This window comes from Nesoenas mayeri (genome assembly GCF_963082525.1).
Source record: "Nesoenas mayeri genome assembly, chromosome: 1".
In the NCBI taxonomy this organism is placed as follows: Eukaryota; Metazoa; Chordata; class Aves; order Columbiformes; family Columbidae; genus Nesoenas; species Nesoenas mayeri.
The window spans coordinates 108,234,414-108,254,601 of NC_137541.1; the positions used below are offsets into that span (position 1 = coordinate 108,234,414).

The following is a 20,188-nucleotide window of genomic DNA, read 5'->3' on the forward strand; positions in this document are numbered from 1 at the left end:
AAGTTCTAGAATTTTGTTACCAGCTTACTTTTCCAGGTTATGTTTCAGGATCATTTTACCAGAAAATAGTGGCAGAACCCCATGTGTTTGTACTGAAAATACAGGATAGAATTGTACTCCTAATATAAGGACAAGATTTGCATAGGTTTAGGAATTCAGCATTAGAAAAATTCACGCAAGTATAATGCATTTAAAGATGAAACCCACATCAGATGTACCAGGAACTCTCATGCTTGCACTGCTCTCTAAAACTCTTTAATTTTTCTTCAGCGCCAGAAATGACGTCTGACTGATGATACTATGTTTTTTTGTAATACTCTGTTAACTTCCTGTGACTTCCTATATGGGAAGTGATGGCTTCCTGTATGTAGCAATTCCTATTTATTTGAGGTTATATGTTGTCTATAAGAAAGCATTTTGCATGTGAAAACACACATGTATTCATGCTACTTCCTCATCTTGGATTTTCTCTTATTTAGGGTGGGAACTGAGAAACAATTTCTGGTGAGAGGTTTGCTCCTCAAACCTTTATGCTCCAGATTATTTTCCCTTTGAATCTGTTGGAACTTTTCCTTTAGCTAGCATTGTAACTTGTTTCAGCTTTGGACTGGGAGAACTGGTTTTCTGTTGCCAAGTATCAAGTCGTGCAGTCACAGAATTGTTAGGATATGGAAGAAAATGAAGAGAAAAATCTTGTGTTAAAAAAAATATATTTGGACTGCTATAGTGTTAGTTGAGTACACACTTGAATATTGTTTCACCCTACTTGCTATGTTATCTCAATTTTTAAACTGAGCACAAGTTGTATGTTGGAGTTTTTATAGTAATCCTGACATGGTATCACTTTGAGAAGAAGACAGACTTCATTTATGAGGAAGCGTAGATTGCCTACATCATGGAGCCAAGCTCCAAAATTACCTGGGAACCTTGATATAAATTGAGCCCGAGCTGTGTAAAGTATCCTCAGGACCTGGAGCAATGTGTTTGTGCAACATTAAAGAATGCATTTTCATAGAATACACCCTTTCTACACAATTGTGCTGCAAAATCCTCAGTACTCTTTTGGTTTTGAAGTGTTTTCAGGTGTTTCCTAACCAAGCCCATAGTGTACAAAATAACTTCAAAATAACTTCTAAGTTTTCAGAGTGGATATATCTATTTTATTACTCCTGTATTTCAACTATTACAATTGGTGGATGGAGTCAGTTCCATTAATGGAGATGTACACTCTGTTCTAGATGTTAAATTTTAATACTAGTGGTCTGGAGCGAAAAAGAACACATTCCTTCTTCAAGGACTGCTGAATCCACTATTTTGTTGCAGGATAGCTTTTTTTTTTTTTTTTTAATTAGCAGAAAGGGTATAAATACCTCGATCAAAGACTACACTGAAAATCAGGAATTATTTAACACATTTGTTATATAGCCTTTCACTTTTGATCTCACTTCTTTTTTAATAATTTCACACCATAGAGTCAATTTTCATGTAAGTGTATTTTCTAAAAATATTACCATTTCAGCATTAAAGTTTCCCATGTGGCCTTTGTTAGCGTAAGATTTGTGGCTAGACATAACCTTAGGATTTCACAGAAATCTAGAAAATGACAATAACATTCTTTTGGCTTATGGTGACCCATTAAAGAAGGTAAAACAGAATTCCAGGGCCTAGAGAAATAATTGTTTTCAACATATACTCATCATTAATTATGTGGTGGTGTTAATTTTTTATATATATATTTCTCAGTCTTGCTTTGCAAGAGGCTAATAAGACCCTCCATAATTTTTTTATTGGAATTTTTTGACATTTTTTGAAAATGTTAACAATGAGATTTCTCTTTCAGGCTCTTACTGGGTTCCAGCTGTTGTATAATTGCTGCTAACTGGCTTCAGAAAGCTTCTGTTCACATCTCAAGGAAGACATTTTCCTGAGTGTAATCACCAGGGAAAACAGATTTAGGGAATCTACGGGAGTTAACAAGGAGATTAGCAGAGGTAGCAGGGAAATGAAATGAGTTTAAGGACAGAAATTAATTTGGTCGTCGCAGTTTTACTGCCAGATACAGAAAACATGCACTTTGAACAGCCAGAGCTTTTATAGAAAATTTGTTATGGCTATTGCTTTTGATAGCAATCAGACTTCGCATGATTTTGTAGCTTTTGTATCTTTTTAAGTGTGCAAGTCCTTTCAATAAGATACTGTGAGTTCAGCCTCACATAGAAGAGAAAGTTGTGTTTCTAGAAAGATGTAATGGTTGAAAGTTAATTCTGATCAAGTAAACATGAGCCAAATACATCCCCATGCAGGAAATGACTTTTTAACTCTATGCTCTAAATCTTATCGGCTTCAATCAGACCTAAATATGTGTCCATAAATAGTAAAATAAATTACAAATAAGACTTTAGATATATGTGTTGTATTTCCTGAGCATTGGTGTATTTGCAACCCGATCCTGTGGTCTGTACAGAACATACCCCATTTTTTGTCAATTTTTAAAAAAAGACAATAAAACCTTTTACAGTTATGCTGCCCACATGGTGTATGGTGGACACCATACTTCAATAGGCAGATAGACATGTTCAAATATTTGTTTTCATTAGAAACATGTCTTTCTTTTTCAGTGTATTGTGGATTTAACCTCAAAAATGTGGAGTAAGATTGACCAACTTTATGCAGGTGTTTTCTACTAAAATAATTGTCAATATTTCTGAAGTTTATACTATAAGCTCTGCTACTTTTAAAAATCAATTATTTCCCCGCTTATGTGTTTTGTGACCAGTGGATCAATTTAAAAAAAAGAGCGAGGGCTGACCTTGTTGCAAAAACATTTTAGTTTGAGTCTACCAGATATTGTGCCATATGCTATGCTGCTCTGTTTTGTTTAAATATACTATTTAACTTGTTAAAAACTTCAGACCACTTTAAGTAACCCCACTAAGTTGCATAGCAGGCTTTCACTGAATTTCCATTTATATTTGTGGCATCCTTAAGCAGAAATCATAGTTCACAGCATTTTTAAAAATCAATTCAGCAGCTTCCAAATCAAAATTTAAAATATATAAGTCTTGAGGTTTTCCATCTCATGCTGGCTGAAATCAAATTGAATTTACCAATAGTAATGTTCTTTGCTTTCTGTGGACGAAATGCTACACAAGAAATTACATGTAGAGGTTTTCTGCTTCCTTTCTTACTCAGTCATTGATGGATCTTTTAAGCCCACCAGCAAAAATGCTATTTGTGAAGGTACTTCAGTGATGTGGATGTTTCTGTTACCAACAGTTCACATATGCTTTAAAACAGTTCTCTCCATGTGTGTGCCAGGGGCTTCCAGAATAATAAATAAATATTGTTCAGTCAAAACTAAAGTAATTTGAATGCATCAGTCAGTCTCAAACATCAGTCCACTGGCTTTATTTTCTAAACTTAAAATCCATTAAATACTTAGCTGCTTCTTGTCTGCCAAAGAAAACAGAATTCCTGTCTTAACCCCATGTTCAGAGGTGATGCTGTATCCTTTCTCATAAGGAAACCTGTAGAATAGCAGCTTAGCACATAATTTGTTCTTTCTTCTGAGGAATGTTAGTTTAATGCTGCCTTATGGTGCATGATGTCAATTTTTCCCTCTGTTTCCAGGGAAACTAAGACCTATTTCTATGCCAGTAGAATATAACTGGGTGGGGGATTATGAAGACCCCAATAAAATAAAAAGAGATAGTAGGAGAGGTAAGTGATCTGAACATATAGCCTGTAAAAGGCATTATGGGTTTTATCATGCTTTAAGCTATATATTTCAACCTTATTTTGCTGCTTGCTTAAATACATATTTCTGTGAACCTCTTTTGGGTTCTTTCATTATGTATACTTAATTTTTTGCAGAGGCTGTATTAGGATTGAGGAAGTTGCTCATCCAGGCAGAAGAAAATCGTGACTGCAAAACCCTGCAGTTTGGCTTAACTTGATATTGGCATTTCATTGATTCAGCTGTATTATCCAGGCCATTTTGAATCTGGCCTTAATTTTTTTTAATACTACAGGACAAACATGTGGTTATTATTGATATAAATTGTCATGATTAAATGAGAATTGTGTATTACATTTCTCTGTCTTCGTGAGTACTTTTTGGATGGAAACATTCTAGAGCTGGATGGCACCTACCTCAAAATCATCAAGAATAAGTTCTTCATAATTCTGGTTTGTGAGGCTCAGATACGCACCTTAATATACAAAATTATAACCTGAGATGGCTATTATCGCCAAGAAACAAGATGTTATATTAATGATAGATATGTCCGTTAAAACATTAACTAAATATCTGATAGGGATCTGAAAAGGAAATGAATACAGGACAAAGAAAGAAATGGTATTGTGTAAGTTCTTGCTCATGATGGGTGTTTGTGCAGTTCTGGTCTCTCCATCTCTATTGAAGAAGGTTCAGCAAACAGCAAAAATTATCAAACATATGGAGTAGGCTGGCCATCATCAGTTTGGGAGAATGTAGGCAGGACATGAGAAAATTTATAAAATTTTGTGTGGAATGAAGTAAGGAGATGGATTTGTCACTGCTTTTCTGAAAAAAAGACCTGAGAAACATCAAAGATCTCGGTTGAGTGCTGGTTAGAAAGAAAAAGAGCTGGCTCCTCATGCAGTTTGGGTTCAAGCTAAGGAACCCATAGCCACAGGAGGCTGTAGATATTAATACTAGGAAAGACCAGACAAGTTTGTGAAAGACAAATCTGCTGAGGTTTCCTAAATTCACAAACATTGCTTCTGGCTGAGGATGTCCCTCAGTTACAAGCTGGCAGATGCTAGTAGAGTGTTCAGGGAAAGGATGGATGATACAGGGAGTGATCTCAAATGAATGTTGAAAACAAATTACTTTTAAATATATGGCACCACGATCATTTGTATTCGTTAGAATCTTGTTTAAAGAAAATATTACAGATGTAATCATAAGTGTACCATTGTTCATTTTTTGAAAAATTCAAGACGAAGTTTATTGATGTGGGGATTCCTTAATATTCTGTTCCTTTTATTGTCAAAGATAGCAGAAAATTGCAAGAATCATGAATTTTCCCTACAAAAAGACTGGGTTTTTATTATATCTAGACCAAAGAAACAAATGAGTTTTGTTAATGAAATAGTCTTGAAGACTTAAAATTGACAGTAGGTCTTAGCAAGAATATTATATGTTTTGGAAAAGGGATTAACATACATACAACAATTTACAATGATGTTTTCCACTACTTTTCTTTCCACAGAAAATTCATTGCTTCGCTATATGAGCAATGAGAAAATAGGTCAAGAAGACTACATGTTTCAAAGGAACAGCAAAAAGGATACTGGGAAAAAATCCAAAAAGAAAGGAGACAAGAGTAGTAGCCCTAGTCATTACTCGCTCTTGCCTAGTTTACAGATGGACTCATTGAGACAAGAAGTCATGGGCACACCTGGACCAGAGACCGCTTTGTACCACGTGAGTAAAAATAACATTAACAACCGTTGTTGCTCTGTGCTTGTGGTGACTGTGTTGTTTTTATAGTGGTGTTGAAACCTTATTTGGACTACTGCTGTTGCACTGATTCCTAGTCCTCTGACTACAACTAGTCCTCTGGCTACATCTAGGTCCTGAATAAATATTTTAGAATTCCTTATTTTGCTGTTACAAATGTGGAATAGACACCAGTGATTTATCTCCTTTAACTCAAGAGATGTCATGTTTGAAAGGAAGTGTGGTATCTCTGCCTTGTCTTGCTTGCTGCTGATGGAAAGGGAAGAAGCAGCGGTTTCCAGACTGGCTAGAAACCTTCTTTCCAGCATCTGCGTCACTGCAATATGCTAAGTCTTATCAGACAACCCCATTACTACAGATACTTGAGAGGCCCGATAATGGCAGGGAAACTTGTGGGAGGAATTTGTTTTTCCTTGGAGGTAAGGGGAGCCCTAATGCATGTATCTGCTTTTAACACATAGCCCTCAATAACTCAAGTGAATGTGACAGAAGGGATTCTGCTGAATAGGATGTAACAGGAAAATTGCTGTAACTTGCTTGTTTTGAAAAGTGTCAAAAAAATAGAGTTAGAAGATCACAACATATTTTGGATATGGTATCACCTTCACCCCATAAAAGTATCTACGTTTTAGATCTCAGTAAAATATGTCGTTGTATAGGAATATACACACACACACAGTAACTCTGCAGCAAAACACTAGAAATAATTGAAATTATCTTTATATACTAACAAAGAGTATGTAGTTTAGATTGCCAGTGCTTAAGGGAGACAGCAGTGTGGGCTCATCAGGATGTCTGCTTTGAGAAACTGGCAGGTGGAGCTTCACTGAACGTGTAAGAGACAAGTAACTGGTTTTCCTGTTGTAAAACGTCACTAAGGACTATCACATTTTAGATGGTGTAGATCAGTTGAAACTAATGGAGCCTTTATATCCATTTGCACTCTCTGAGTTCTTGGTCCACTGGCTTCTAAAACTCCTTAGTGTGCTGCAGTGTACAGGTGAGTCTGACAAATTTCAGAGAACATGTCTTTAAGTTTTAAAAGAAACTGCTTGGGGTGTATTTTAATTAAATAAGGTCCCTAGATGCAAAGACTGCTATTCCCTTTCATTTTCATTTGTAGTAGTTTAGGTATGATGATAAACATTTTTTCTCACATTATTATTTCCAACTTCAGTTTTACACTCTTTTTGTGAGTTGGAAATCTGAGAGTGAGAAGATTTCCATTTTTAAAGGCAGACAGATATATAGTGTTTCCTTAATAAATAAAGCAAAGGAGATTGCAAGAGTCCCCAAACTGTCCTCTTTGTAATGTCTACAGCCTTTCCTAGAAGGATTCTAATCAGTGCAAGATCCTTTAAAATAAAATATTTACAGAAAAACTAGAAAACTTATTTGTGTAACGTAGAACTTTCTACTCCATAAACAATAGTGTGGTAAATTTGCAACACTTTCCATGTATTGAGAGAATACTCATCTCTCAATAACATTTCTTTGTTAGTATATGTTAAATTCTTGACACTGTGCAGTGAGAAAAACTTTTTTTTTAAGGTGCCATCTTGGGTTTTCTTTGGTTTCCTCTATGTTTATTACTTGAGTTTGTTTATTTTTGTTTTGTGTTTTTGTTTGTTTGCTTGTTTGGGTTTCTTGTTTATTTGTTTCTTGTTGGGTTTTGTTTGGGTTTGTGTGTGTTTTGGTTTTGGTTTGTTGTTTGTTGGTTTTTTTTTTTTTTGAAATGTCACCTTTCCAAATCACTTATTTGCAAGACCAGTATTCCCAGTCTAATTTCTATCTTGCATTCTTTATTCTTAAATAGGTAATATTGTGTATGGTTGGCCATGTTGAAACATATGACTTGTTGGATGTGTTTGCTAAATAATCTATTTCACTGAAGCAACCCTAAGTATCAAATACCATAGAATAAGGGCTCTGGGCCCTCAATTTTGCCTTTTTGATTCCTGAGTCCATAACATGGAGTATTTGAAGCTCCAGGAATCTGGGATCTGCTGTGGAACAGAACTACCAAAACCCTTGTTTTGAAATTATCTTTTTAATATGCAAATTCTGTGAAATAACACTTTTTAAAAATCATTTCTATTTATTTTTTCCTCTATTTTCTTTTCCCTTCTTTCTGAATCCCCTGGAACAGAAACCATACTATTCACTCAGTATTCATCTCTCACATCATCCACTGGTCTTCAATTCTTTGTTACCTTTATTCAATGATGTTTTCATTCTTTTTTGAGCCCATTGATGCACATGTTAAGTAATTTTGGACTGAGAATACATCCCACTAGTTAATTATTAATTTCCCTTACAATTGGAGACCTCTGTCCTTTTGCATTTTGCAGCCATTGACTTCTGCATCTTGATTACCTTTTCACTGTGAAGGTTTTCTGCAGGAAAGCAGCTTTTACAATTATGCTGACTTCAGCTTCTTGAGTCTACTGCTTTTATACACGGCTCCATAAAAGAGGCAATTATTCGATCAAAAAAATCACACTGATGAATTAAATGACCACAATGGAAATAGTATGATTTTGCCCTGTAAACAATGTGGATGGCATTAAAAATTTACCATGGTAATTTAGAACTGTGTTGTTGCTGTTTATTTGCTAAAAGTTATTTTAAAAAATGCCATCAGACTCAAATTGTTATATTCTGAAGTGATCACAAGAATATGGCAGTCCAGCGTTTTTGTGACTGTCAGTATACCAAATTTGCATAAAATCACTGGTTTTAAGAATTGTGTTTATATTGTTGACCTGCCGTTACAATCAAAAACTGTGTGGTCAAGAGAACATTTCAGTCATGGCCTTGAAAATGAATGGTGTTTATTTGTGTCCACTGAACATAACTGATTTGATAGCTAATATAATAGTGGAAGACAAACGAGTTTGTGTTATGTCTCTGAAGTAACCATCTCTTGTATCCACTTATAGTCTTTTTTTAATTCTCATATACATGGTCTCTTCACTACTTTGCTTTGTTTTGTGTCCTGATCCAGAAAGTGTTTCCACCATTCATTGATTTCTAGCCCAGTTGTTGGTTTTGCATTCTATTTTTTTTCCTCAGTATTGCAAAAGAAATACCAACATGGAGTGTTAATGTTTTTATTAAGCCAAGGCAAACTATTCGAGCTGTCGTTAATCTGGTGTGCGAGCAGGTGTTCAATGTGATCTATTACTGTAGATATAAAATGCTGCAGTTAAAATTGTCTTGGACCTTTGGGGGAAAAGACATGAAAGCTCTGACACATGATTATAGTTTTTAAAGTTCATTATGTTATTCTGTGTAGAAATTTCCTTGGTACATTGTGCTTTGTTTTTATTGCAGGAAAACAATGTGGTTATTTAAGAGGGAGATAGTGTCAGGAGTCAAAAGAAGTTCTGCATCAGGTTAATAATAATCTGCTTCTGTCTGGATCAATACAACTTTAGTCTTGAAACAGCAGGACTATGGAAAGAAAAGGTTGCAGCCTATTGTATATAGTAGGGAGTTATACAAGAAAAGGCAACTTTGCTTACATCTGTTTCCAAGCCTATACCAATAAACTTTATTCTTGACCTTACTCCTTCTCCCTTCCTGTCTCCTATCCCTTTGCCTTTTCCAGTGTATGCTCGCTTGTTCATATGTATTTAGCAAGACCTAATGACTTGCTTGTCATAGCAGAAGTGACAAAAGAGTAACAGCTTTTCACTGCTGATAGCCAGGCTATTTAAAATTGTTTAATTAATTACATTAATTTTCTTGGTCATTTTAATTATATTTGAAAATAAAGTAAGTTTAATAGCAAGATATACCACTTAAAGTTCTTTCATCTGGAACAGGTGGCTCAGGAACGAATGCAGGAAAGAAACAAGGGCTTTGTTCCCTAGGGATATTGCTGAATCTACATGTGTAGATACGTACACATGCACTGTCTTTAATGTTCCAGTTTTAGTTTAAATAAGGGAGGAATAAAATAAAAGCTATCAGTTGGGTGGGGGTTTTTGCTGCAAATTTAATGAAGTTGGTGCACCTTTGGCAAACTTTTTTTTCCTCTCTAACAACGTGTAACTACCCATGTGGTTGGGGTGCAGCACAGCAACTCTTAACTCAAATAATTAATTTCAGTATTTGCTGCAGTGAGCACCTACAGAGAGCCAAGCACTCTCCATTCCACTCTGCCAGTGAGGACACAGAGGCAGTGATGATGAGGGATTTGGCCATGGTTTTAATTTCAGCTGTTTCTCTCTGCCAGTCCTCGTGAGATTATTGTACTGCTTCAGCTCAGTGGGGTTGCTCAGCAGAGCTGGTGGGTCCACATCAGTCTGGGCAAACAAAGTTCGATTGGTTGCAACAGTGATCTTGCTGAACATACTTTAAGTGAAGAAGATTTGCTGGTGGACCTATTGCAAAAATAAATATTTAGCTGATAAGATAAATTGGAAAGGAGACAGTAACTTTTAAGAAAAAAATAACTTTTCTACTTAAATGATGCATATTTCCAGATATTTCTTGCCTCTCACCCACCCCTCCACAGAGAAAAATACAAGAAAATGTTTTTTAAAAGTTCTAATTAAAACCTATGAATTTAGATATTCTCAATGCAGGGAATTTACCAAAAGCTCGTGATTTTGAACACTTTGAAGTCTAACTCTACTTAAGTGGTTGATTTTCTCTTACTCCTATTCTTCTCTGTAGAAAAGCTGAAATGAAGGAAAAAGAGAAGGTACTTTAACATAAAGTACTTACATTTTAAATGAAAATTCTTGAATCTAACAGGCATGTATTTATGAAACCTTCTAATTGTAGTACTCAGTAACTAGCATTTAAGACAATGCAGAACATATGAATATTATTTTCCTGATAAACTTTTGACCAAGCTACCCATCAATTTTTGCAAAAATCTTCTGAATAGAAATTGCATCTAATAAGAACTATATATTGGAAAACTATTTACCAAAAGAAGCCAAAAAAACCAAAAAACTAAACAAAACAAAAACCTCAAAACCACTCCACAGAATAACTAGCAAGTTATTACAATTGTAAGCATCACAGTATTTAACACATTTCTGTTTGGTGAATTTTTGTTATGGATATTTGTAATTAAACAAAAGTAAGTCAGTAGAGTAAAAAATGAAAATCAATTGCACAGATTTTAAGTAGGTGTCTGAAACCTAGAATGTCATTGTACCGTTACAACAGATGGAGTTTGTACACTTTCTTCTTGAAAATGTTTGAAGTCCAACTATGGCAGTATTTAAATATCAAGGCTCTCTTTTCCTTTCTTTTTCTCCCTGTTTTCACAATTGTCTATAGTTAGACTTGTAATTACTATATCATAAAAGTCTAGCAGTTTAACCTAAGTGCATAGTGAAAAGTATTTTCCATAAGTATTTCTATGATTTTTTTAACACTTGAATTAGTATTGCTTCTTCTCTATGGTCTTTCATCTCTATTTAAATATTTGTGTTAAAATAATACTGAAGCTTGCAGAATTATTATGGACTTACAGGCATCAATCATCAGCAAAGGAATTTTAAACTCCTTCTTGAAGATTACAGTCTAAATATAATTGTGCATGCACTAGCTACCACTGTAAAGGCAGAAAACACAAACCTCAACTGAAAGTATCATATATACTATTGAAATTTCACAAGTGAAGAAAATTGTCATTCTTCACAATGTCAGGCCTTTTCAAAAATAGCACTCTCAGTCTGGACTCCAAGCAGGCTCCTGGGAACCTCAGTAGAGCAGGTCCAATAGTCTGAACCACTGTGATGCCCTAGTTTCTTCTCAAGTACTTGTATGTTTATGAAAGTCCAGCATAGCTTGGCTCTGGTAAAAGTTAAACAGTGGGATATCCTCTGCAGGTAACTGGAGCATGTGTGATATTTACGTCCCTTTCTTCTGTAGGTTACACTGGTCGTATCTCACCTTAGTTTTGTAGCCATATGGGGATGTAAGAGAGCACTTTGGCCTGTTTGTCACTTCAAGTCCTTGTTCATTTTCCCATCAATGAGCATGTAACAAGGACAGAAGGCTGTGATGATATTTAGATCCATGTGTGTGTAAATGGAAGGAGCTCACCATTCTGTAGTAGAAACAGAGATTAATAGGCTTATGAAGTTATAGAATAATCTGGTTTGGAGTTCTTTTAAAACACTCAATGTCTATTCAAAGGAAAAACACTGGTAAAATGTTTCATATAATGCAATGCAGAGTAGAATATTCAATTTCACTCTGAAGGCATCATGAGCACCTAGCTTATTTGCATTTCTCTAGTCAGCTTCCTCTAGTATAGTTCTGTTACAGAAGGTCTTTTGCTCTGAGAGATAACTGGAAAGAACAAAAACTTAAAAATTCAGTAAGGGGTAGATGGGTAAGAGGAAGAAACACAACTGGAAATTCATATCTGGTGCTTTCATGAGTCTGAAACACTATTGTGTTCCACAGCCACAATCACCTCATTGCCCATAGTCAGCTTTGGCACATGTTTCATTTCTTTCAGTTGCAGACTCGTGGTTTTATGTATCTGATTCAGACAGAAGAGCAGCACCTCTCACATTCTCAAGATGGAATAGTGGTTCCAGCCCTTGGCCAGCTTCTTCACTTGAAAAAGAAATCTATCTAAATTATCCTATATATATATTCCTTTTTTTGAATGCAGCACTTCAAAAATTTAACAAGCACAAAATATGTAATAAAAATAGTAGTTACATTGTTGAAATCAGTGTAGCAACTTCTTCTAGGCCATAAGTGAACTGTGTGGCCTATAAAACAAAGGGTGAAACAGTTAACCAATAAACAAAATATGCCTTACTCCATAAGGTACTTGTCACAACTGAAAGTAATTGGGACAGCCATAAGATTGTTGTTCTAAAAAGTAAACCTAGGTATTCCATCTGGGTTTGGTAAAAATCTGGTCCAAAACAAATTACATTTCAGAGATAAAAGACAAGAGAGAAACAGCATATAAATTCCTTCCTAATGGAAGAGGAAATTGTATTATTTTTAGACTAACGCAATCAACATAGAGGAATAGAGAGGCCTCCTGGGTCTAGTCCTTTGCTATTGCAGTTAATCACCTTCATTTAATCCTATTCAGATATGTATTAAATTCCACATTCTAACATGGTGTGCATTGCTATTGCTAATGATGGAACCAGTAAAAAGTGGCATACTGGGTGAATGGAGGGCCAGTCATCATAATTTCAAGAAAATTTGGACACAGGGCAGGAAAGAGAACAAAATTATGATTAGCGTCCCAGCAAGAGAAAGGCATCACTCCTAATGAATTTCCTATAGAAAAACAAACAAACAAAAGCCTCAGAAACCAGCATAAAGTGCATAATTTGGACTAGGAGAGACGGTAGGAGGTCTCTACTCTGGTGTTGGTTCAAAGCAGGGCCAGCTCTGAGGTCAGACAAGGCATCTCAGGACTTTGCCTAGTTGGGTGTTGAAAACCTCCTGAGATGGATGGAGAGTGCACGAGCTCATTCCCAACCTGCTGCACTGCAGATGGTGAGCAATAAAACAGTGATTTCAGTGGTAACCGAGAGGAGAGTAACTTGCCAGAGTTGAAGGCATAGTTGCTGTTGTATTACTGCTGTTTAGCTAAAATCATCTTGTGAAAGTGCCTCAGTAATCTCACGTTTGTTCTACCAGTTCTAGACTCTCAGTCCTTTAAACTCAAGACTGAAGAGAGTGGATGTGCATATGCGGATTTATACTTGAGTTCTGGTTAAGCATACATTTCGTGAAATAATAATATTTTGTCTCCCGAAGAGGGAGTGCTAAGTTCTTTTAATTATATGGAATAAGACTTGCATTGTTCATAAGGAATATTATTTCTATCACAGATGAGAGAATATTTTCACATCTGCATCGCTTCTCTTTTAAAGCAGCAGTTAATACTATGAATTTTCTCTTATTGGGGAAGCAGTTGCCAAAATGAAATTTGAAGGTATTGTATGTGGGAGATTTTACATCTATTTCTATATAGCCTGTCATTAAAATCCAGAGTTAACTATTGCAGCAAAACAAAATGCTCTAGATATGAGGTGAGATTTTGGAGGGGGCCACCATGAAGCACAGTTGGAGTTTTTTGTGGCAAATTTTTATTTTAAACTTTCTCTGTTACCTTCTTTCAAGCCTGAGCATGAGGTAAAAAATGGCCAGATATGATTTCTTTCCATGACGAAGCTGGGGAATTCTTTAAAAATGAGAGAGTTACAGTAAAGGTCATCTAGTCCAGCTCTGCCAGTCTAGATTTATTCCCTGCTGCATATGATATAATGCTCAGAAAGTGTAATTTTTACATTGTCAAGAGATGTAGATCTATAGACTAATAAATCTCTCAGCTCAGAACATTTCCCAATTTCCTTTCACATCCCCATTCTGTATTTTTTCTGTTATCTACTTCGTTTAATCACTCCTGGTTATATCCTGCTTTCACTACCTGATAAAGGACATTTGCCTTTGTAGGTATTAACATTGTTTGTACACCAGTAACCTATGTTACCTGTAGCTAGTACAATCACAATAGCACAGCTCAGAGATTTCTTTTAAGGTATAATAAGTTATTCCCCTTTAATAAAGAAGAGATTAAGCACAGAATATTGTAGCAGAGAAGCGTATGTCAGGCATTGCACAGAGGGGACTTGGCATAAGTTGTCACTGCAATATGGTGGGGAGTGTCACATCTATGAGACCTTAGATCTGGGTCCTGACTTCTCAACTGGCTCCTCTCCCTACTTCTTTCTGCACAAGGAAAAGGAAGGCACCAGGACTATGAAAGCTGTGAACCGAGGACACCAGCTGGCACACACAATGAAATTTGATATTATATAAAACATGTACTAGTGGTGAAAATGTTTGGATTAAAGGGGGGCAGATGCCCATTTCAGAGTACTGTCATATCAAAAGGCTTTGACAAACAGCACAATTGTTTCTGAACAAGTGATTTTTTCAAAGCAGTGGTTTTGACTCCGCAGGAGTCTCTGCCCCATTCCTCTGCCCCGCTTCCATGGCAGTGGCTCCTCAAACCTATTGCTGACCCATAACATGGAAGATTGTATGGTTGCACCTGGGAGGAAAATGGCTCTTTGCAGCAGTGCGGCTGCAGAACAGAAGCTGTTTTATGAGGTGTTTCTATTGTACTGGGAAGAAGTGCTTGTTGCTTAGCACCTGATCTCTGAGTCAGCCAATCCATCTCTGCTGCTGTATTGTGAAGGAAAAGCCCTCCTTTTTTTCATATAGTGATAACTGCTTGTTGTCCATTTCTCAAGTATATCCCTTTGCTTTCAGATTAATCTAAGTAGATAGTATGTCTAACACTACAGAATTCTGACTTTAGAATGAAGTGTAAAAATAATTTTGTAAGCTGGTTTGTATCCATAAGGTCACCATAACCAGCACAGAATTAAAAAGACCAAATGTTATGTTTCCCCACCTTCTGAGACATGCTGTTTCATCTTATGCTCAGAGGAAATTTCACTAAATTCCAGCAAGTAATGTGACTTCTACCCTGGAATGAACTGTTCTTTTTCTGCCTTAATTCATAGGTGCAATGGAAGTGTTTGGTACAAATTTTAACAGAATGTATAATACCTGAGGTACAAATGCTCTTTCCCTTATTTCCCCCTGAAAACTTCCCCTCTGTTCAAGATCCTGTTATTTCCTGTAGTCAAAAGCTACCCATATTCAGCCCTGATATGTAACTATTACTACAGCTATTGCTGCAAGCCTTTTCTGGTAGCATGGTACAATGATAAAGAGGCACAAAGCATTACATTTTGAAAATGTCATTTTAGTCCTGAAGGGTACAAATGGAGAGAAATCTCCAAGCCTTGGAAATTATAGTAAGGACATGTCCAGTAGATAAGTTTTTCTCCTGATGAATAGTACTACTTAAAAAAAGAAAATTTGGATTTGTATGTTTTGCCTTCTAGAGATGAGGAAAGAAAGCATTTTGATGGCTGTACTTTGTCTTGTGCATCTCCTCTGCTAAGACTGCTTTTTCACACACAACTCTGCACTGATTTCCTGTTTGCACCACAGCCTTTTTAAACTCCCTAGTTCCAGAAAAGCACAATTTTCTGTTTTATTGATTTTTCACCAAAAACTTAGTATTTTGAAAGTCAGAATGAGTTTTCTGTTTCTCTCACTGAAAGAATATTATGCCCAAGTGCTAACAGAGAATAGCTTGCAAGAGTATCTCTTCCTTAAGGCAAAAATCTCTTTACTCAGTTCTGCCTTCATTCATTACAGAGCACCTACATCCCCTGCACTCAGCCACACTGAGCAATAGGAAAGAAGTCATACTGAGAGACACAACTGGAAGCATTGACTGCTCCTACAAAAGGACCCGCACATGTGATTTTCATCATAAGCAAACACCTAGGTGTTGTAGGGGGACATGGGACCTTTATTTTAAGCTACTGATTTTTCGTCTAGAATGATCATGGGTCTGATGCAAGATTTTGTGAATGCTCTAAACTTGGCTTCTTTGATGTTTTACAGTAGCTTAAGTTTTCTTCCCAGAGGGTCCAGGATCAGTTCCATGATGTGCCACAGACCACCTCTCTGATCTAACACAGATCACTTGCAGAATAAGTTTCTTAAATCTGGTGGGTAGCCTTATTGGTTTAGTGTTTAGATAAACATACGGAGGGCCTACCTTTCCCGTGAATAAGACAGAAATTGTCTAAGCAAAACCAGATTTTTCCTGGAGGAAACTGCATGATTTGAAAGAGGTTTGTTTGACTGTTGTATCTGTTGCAGGGGCAACAGAGCAGGGCACAAGCAATCCACAAGGCTTCTGGAGTGCGTATGAGGTGACTCCTCTCAGTGATACCTTGCGAAAGGAGAAGAGGCAATGGATGTACATTGAATATAGGAAATTCCATGTAAACATAACTAAAAACTACTTTTACTGTGAAGATGGTTTAACTGGAGCAGGTTGCTCATAGAGTTTGCAGAGTCTCCATCTTTGGAGATATTAAAAACCCAACTGGACACAGCCCTGAGCAACATGCTCTAGTTGACCCTACTTGGAACAACAGGTTGGATGAGACAGTCTCCAGAGGTGCCCTCCTGCCACAGCCATTTTGAGGTTCTCTGGCTAGTCCATTCTCTTCAGTAAGAGATGAATCTGGGAATTGCACTGGGGTAGAAATCAAAATGAAGGGTTAAATACTATTCTGTAATGGGTCATAATTCCGTTTCTTTTTCCTCCTTAAAAAGATGCAGCTGAAATATACATAGTGATGGAACAACTGATGCATCTTGGACTTTTGCCATTATAGACTACATATAGTTTTTGAACCTCCCTTTCTCTCTTAGATTACTTACTGTCAATAAAAGCAGTGTGGGAGGTACCAAAAATTACATGTTTCAGAGTAGATGTAGAGCAGCAGAATGATCTCAGAATAAATTATTCTAATGAACAGCACTTGTCTAGTTTAACTTTTTATCCTCATTTGTTTCAGGCAGCTATGACAGTGCTGCAGTCCTTGTTCTGTCAGTCAAAAAGATAGTGGGGGAATAAGAGAACTCTCATTTAAATTTGATATTGTCCAGAAGTTTTACTGCTTCAGTATTTCAATTAAGTCCTGTGACTTAAGGGCTAAGAAGGAAAATCTTTCCCTGGTCATGGAAAGTAGGATCTCTGCTTATTATTTTCTCAACATGGCTTGGAGATTTAAAAAATGTTTTCATTTTTCTAAGTTTTGCATGCATTGTGCTAACGACTTTGCACAAACAATTTGCACTAGCTTGTGCAACTTCAAATTTGCATCCAGCTAACGCAACGTTTGTCACAGAGGCCCTCCCCCCAAAAATTACAAGAAAATGTTTAGAGTTAGGAGACTGAATCCCTAAATAGAAAAGCTGTGCTTGCTATCATGTTTCAGACAATGACATTTCTGTCACTAGCTAGCATAATCTTCTTGCATAAGCAGCCATAGAACAGTTATATGAAAAGATTAGACATCTTTGATGTTATCAACCCTTGTTGACTATGTAATAAGGAGAGCACCCTGCACAGGTAATGTATCCATTGCCTGCAACAGAAGCAGCTACAAAGTGGACATCTTCAAGGTCTAAAGCTACGTTTTTTACAGTAAAAAGCTCTTAGTATATTCCTCTTGAGACACACACTGTTTCTTTATCCTTGTGGTCACTAGCAAAATGCGTGCATTGTGAATTCATGGGCAGAGCTCCAAAAATACAGGAACCAGTAAAAGCGGTGACCATGCGTGATAGAAGGCATGGCCATGTACTTCCTAGAAACCTTTGATAAAGCTACTGTGGTGGGAGGGGGAGGGGGAAGAAAAGGAGCAGGAACAGGGCCATCACTTGTCAGGTAGATGTAGCAAATTATGTTTTCTGAAATTGTCTTTTTGGCTGCTGCCAAATACACATTCATTTGGTCTTAGTATTGAAACACCTTTTTATAGTTCTGAAAAGGCAAAACTGAGGGAGGAGGAGGAATATACGCATATAGGATAACATATCAAGCCATGAATTTTGGGAGCTGTTCTTCCAGTGACTGTTAATTTGTCTGTGCCTCTCACAACCCATTTGACAGAAGTGATTCATGTTTCTCTCTGCCTGAGGTACCTGCCATTTAAAAGAGAAATATCCACAGGATATTTAGTATAATGATTCTACCTTACTTGTTGGCGTTGTTTTGTTTATACTACAAAAGCTCACTTTTAGAAGTCTGTTCATATATAATGTTCATACTGTGTTCTAGCATTAAATATCTTAGCTAGAACCTTAGTGAATGTTATCCTTTTAATTCCAGGTATGGTATTTTTATTATAGAGTGTGCTCAAGAGCAGAGAGTACTGTGCAGGGAGAGCACAAGTATCTCTTACCAAAGAACCACAAGATCAAGATACGATTCAAGAAATTTTGCTTCTGAGAGGCACTACTGAAGGTTTCAGGGCATTGTTAATCAACTGTGGCGTCCTTTGTCTGTAAATCTCTTTTCATCCAACTCACCATGGATTTATGAGTTACTCACATATGATGACTGTTTTGTCATCAGCCTCTGACTTTAGCGTAGGAAATATTTCTGGATCTGCTTTCATAAATTCACTGCTGTCATTTTGTATTAGATATTCTCTCACATGAGCAATCCCATTTACTGCGTTTGCCTTTTACCTATCCAGAGTGAAGCCCTGCTTTGAGAAGGATTGTTTAAACTAGAACTCTTGCAGCATATTAAAAATACTTTATTCACAACTTAGTGCTACTTGGTACTGGTTTTGGGCAACAAAATAGTTGTAGCCACAGATAAATCAGAGAATGTTGAATGTATGCAAAGTTCAAAATCCAGAATTAAAAATAAAATGTACAATTATTAAGCAAAATCTAAGAAGAAAAGATAATAGATTAGGATTTGGAATAATCTTTGAGTTTGTGTGTTAGTTTCCCTCTAGGAAAATGCAATGGCAGAGAAGAACTTCCAGCTTCCCAGGAAGGATTTCAAATCTGAAAACTCCTTCCCTCATCAGGCATTTTAACTCTAACTTTGTGATGGGGAAACTTGCATCTCCTGAACAAGAGTGTTTCGTACAACACCCTGCATGACCTGAAAAATCAGATATGCCAAGCGTGAGATTTTTTGCAGATATTCATTCTGTTAGCAGTCTCTGAACCCCAGACAACACGCAAAACTATTCAAACAAGGCAGTGAAGTTTTTGCCTTTCAAAACAGGATTATACCTTAGAACATAGTATTTCTTTATCCTGCTTTTTAGTAGGTTCCCTTTTGAGTGCAATTTCATCCATAGATGCTTCCTTTGACCTTGAGCCCTGGTAACTGATTCCAAGTCATGCCTTGTCTCTTCTTTCGTATGTCAGTAAAGTCCTGCGTAGCCCAGCTTCAGCTCTTGTTCCAAAAACTACCTTGCAGCTGCCCCGTGGGAACTCAGCTAGCCTCAAGACCTAGATGACTATATCAGTAATCGTTTTGCTTATTTTGAGGGCTAGACATAGGTCAGTAGCTGGTCCTGCTGTAAACAAAACAGTTGTCTGTTGTGAATGAAATTCTGCTGATGATTGGCAGAAGGTTTCAAACTTTCTGAGCTTCCAGAGGTCTTATCTCGTCATACCTTTCTAGCATAGTCCTTGAAAACTATATTTTTGACAAATACCCATGAAAATAATTAGTACTACCACTAGCTCTTAATGGAGACTAAACAAGATGGTAAACAAAAAAAAATTGGCAAAATCGTCTGTTGCAAGTACTATTAAGCATGAGTTCTTGATAGTGATGGATAGTGTGACAATGTAATATAAATAACTTTGAACTTTTCCCCCTTTTCACTCTTCTTTTAGCTCCAAAATTGTGGGTCTTAACACACCAAATGCAGAGAAACACGTATATGTGGTGTACCAAAACTGTGAAAACAGATCATTGCCGTTGTTCTCAAAGTATTGAGTGTGAGAGCTCAATCAAATAATTAGCAGCTCCAGCTTTCATTTTTTCCAGGTATTGGCTTTCCCATTTGCAGCAGAAAGTTCCAGTAATCAGAAATGTTACAAGCTACTTTGCTGAAACTAGACAAAGTTATCATATAGTGACAGAGGGGAACTGTCTAACTCTAAATAGTTCCTTAGGCTCTAATGTTGCAGCTTGAGAAAAATTGGATTTGACTTGAGCTCTCAAAAAAACTATAAAGA

At 36.6% G+C, this 20,188-nt stretch overlaps 1 protein-coding gene across 4 annotated transcripts in view; it reads left to right on the forward strand.

Annotated features, from left to right (window-relative positions):
* Positions 1–20,188, forward strand: part of CNKSR2 (connector enhancer of kinase suppressor of Ras 2) — a gene marked incomplete at both ends in the record, with an annotated part of 212,516 nt that overhangs the window by 128,554 nt on the left and 63,774 nt on the right. For 2 of the 4 annotated variants that reach the window (XM_080363336.1, XM_080363338.1), the window contains 2 exons: positions 3,631–3,720; positions 5,256–5,470. In XM_080363336.1, the coding sequence (XP_080219462.1) occupies positions 3,631–3,720; positions 5,256–5,470 (305 nt within the window). The remainder of the gene's footprint in view (positions 1–3,630; positions 3,721–5,255; positions 5,471–20,188) is intronic. The other 2 variants (XM_080363337.1, XM_080363339.1) reach the window with 1 other exon arrangement.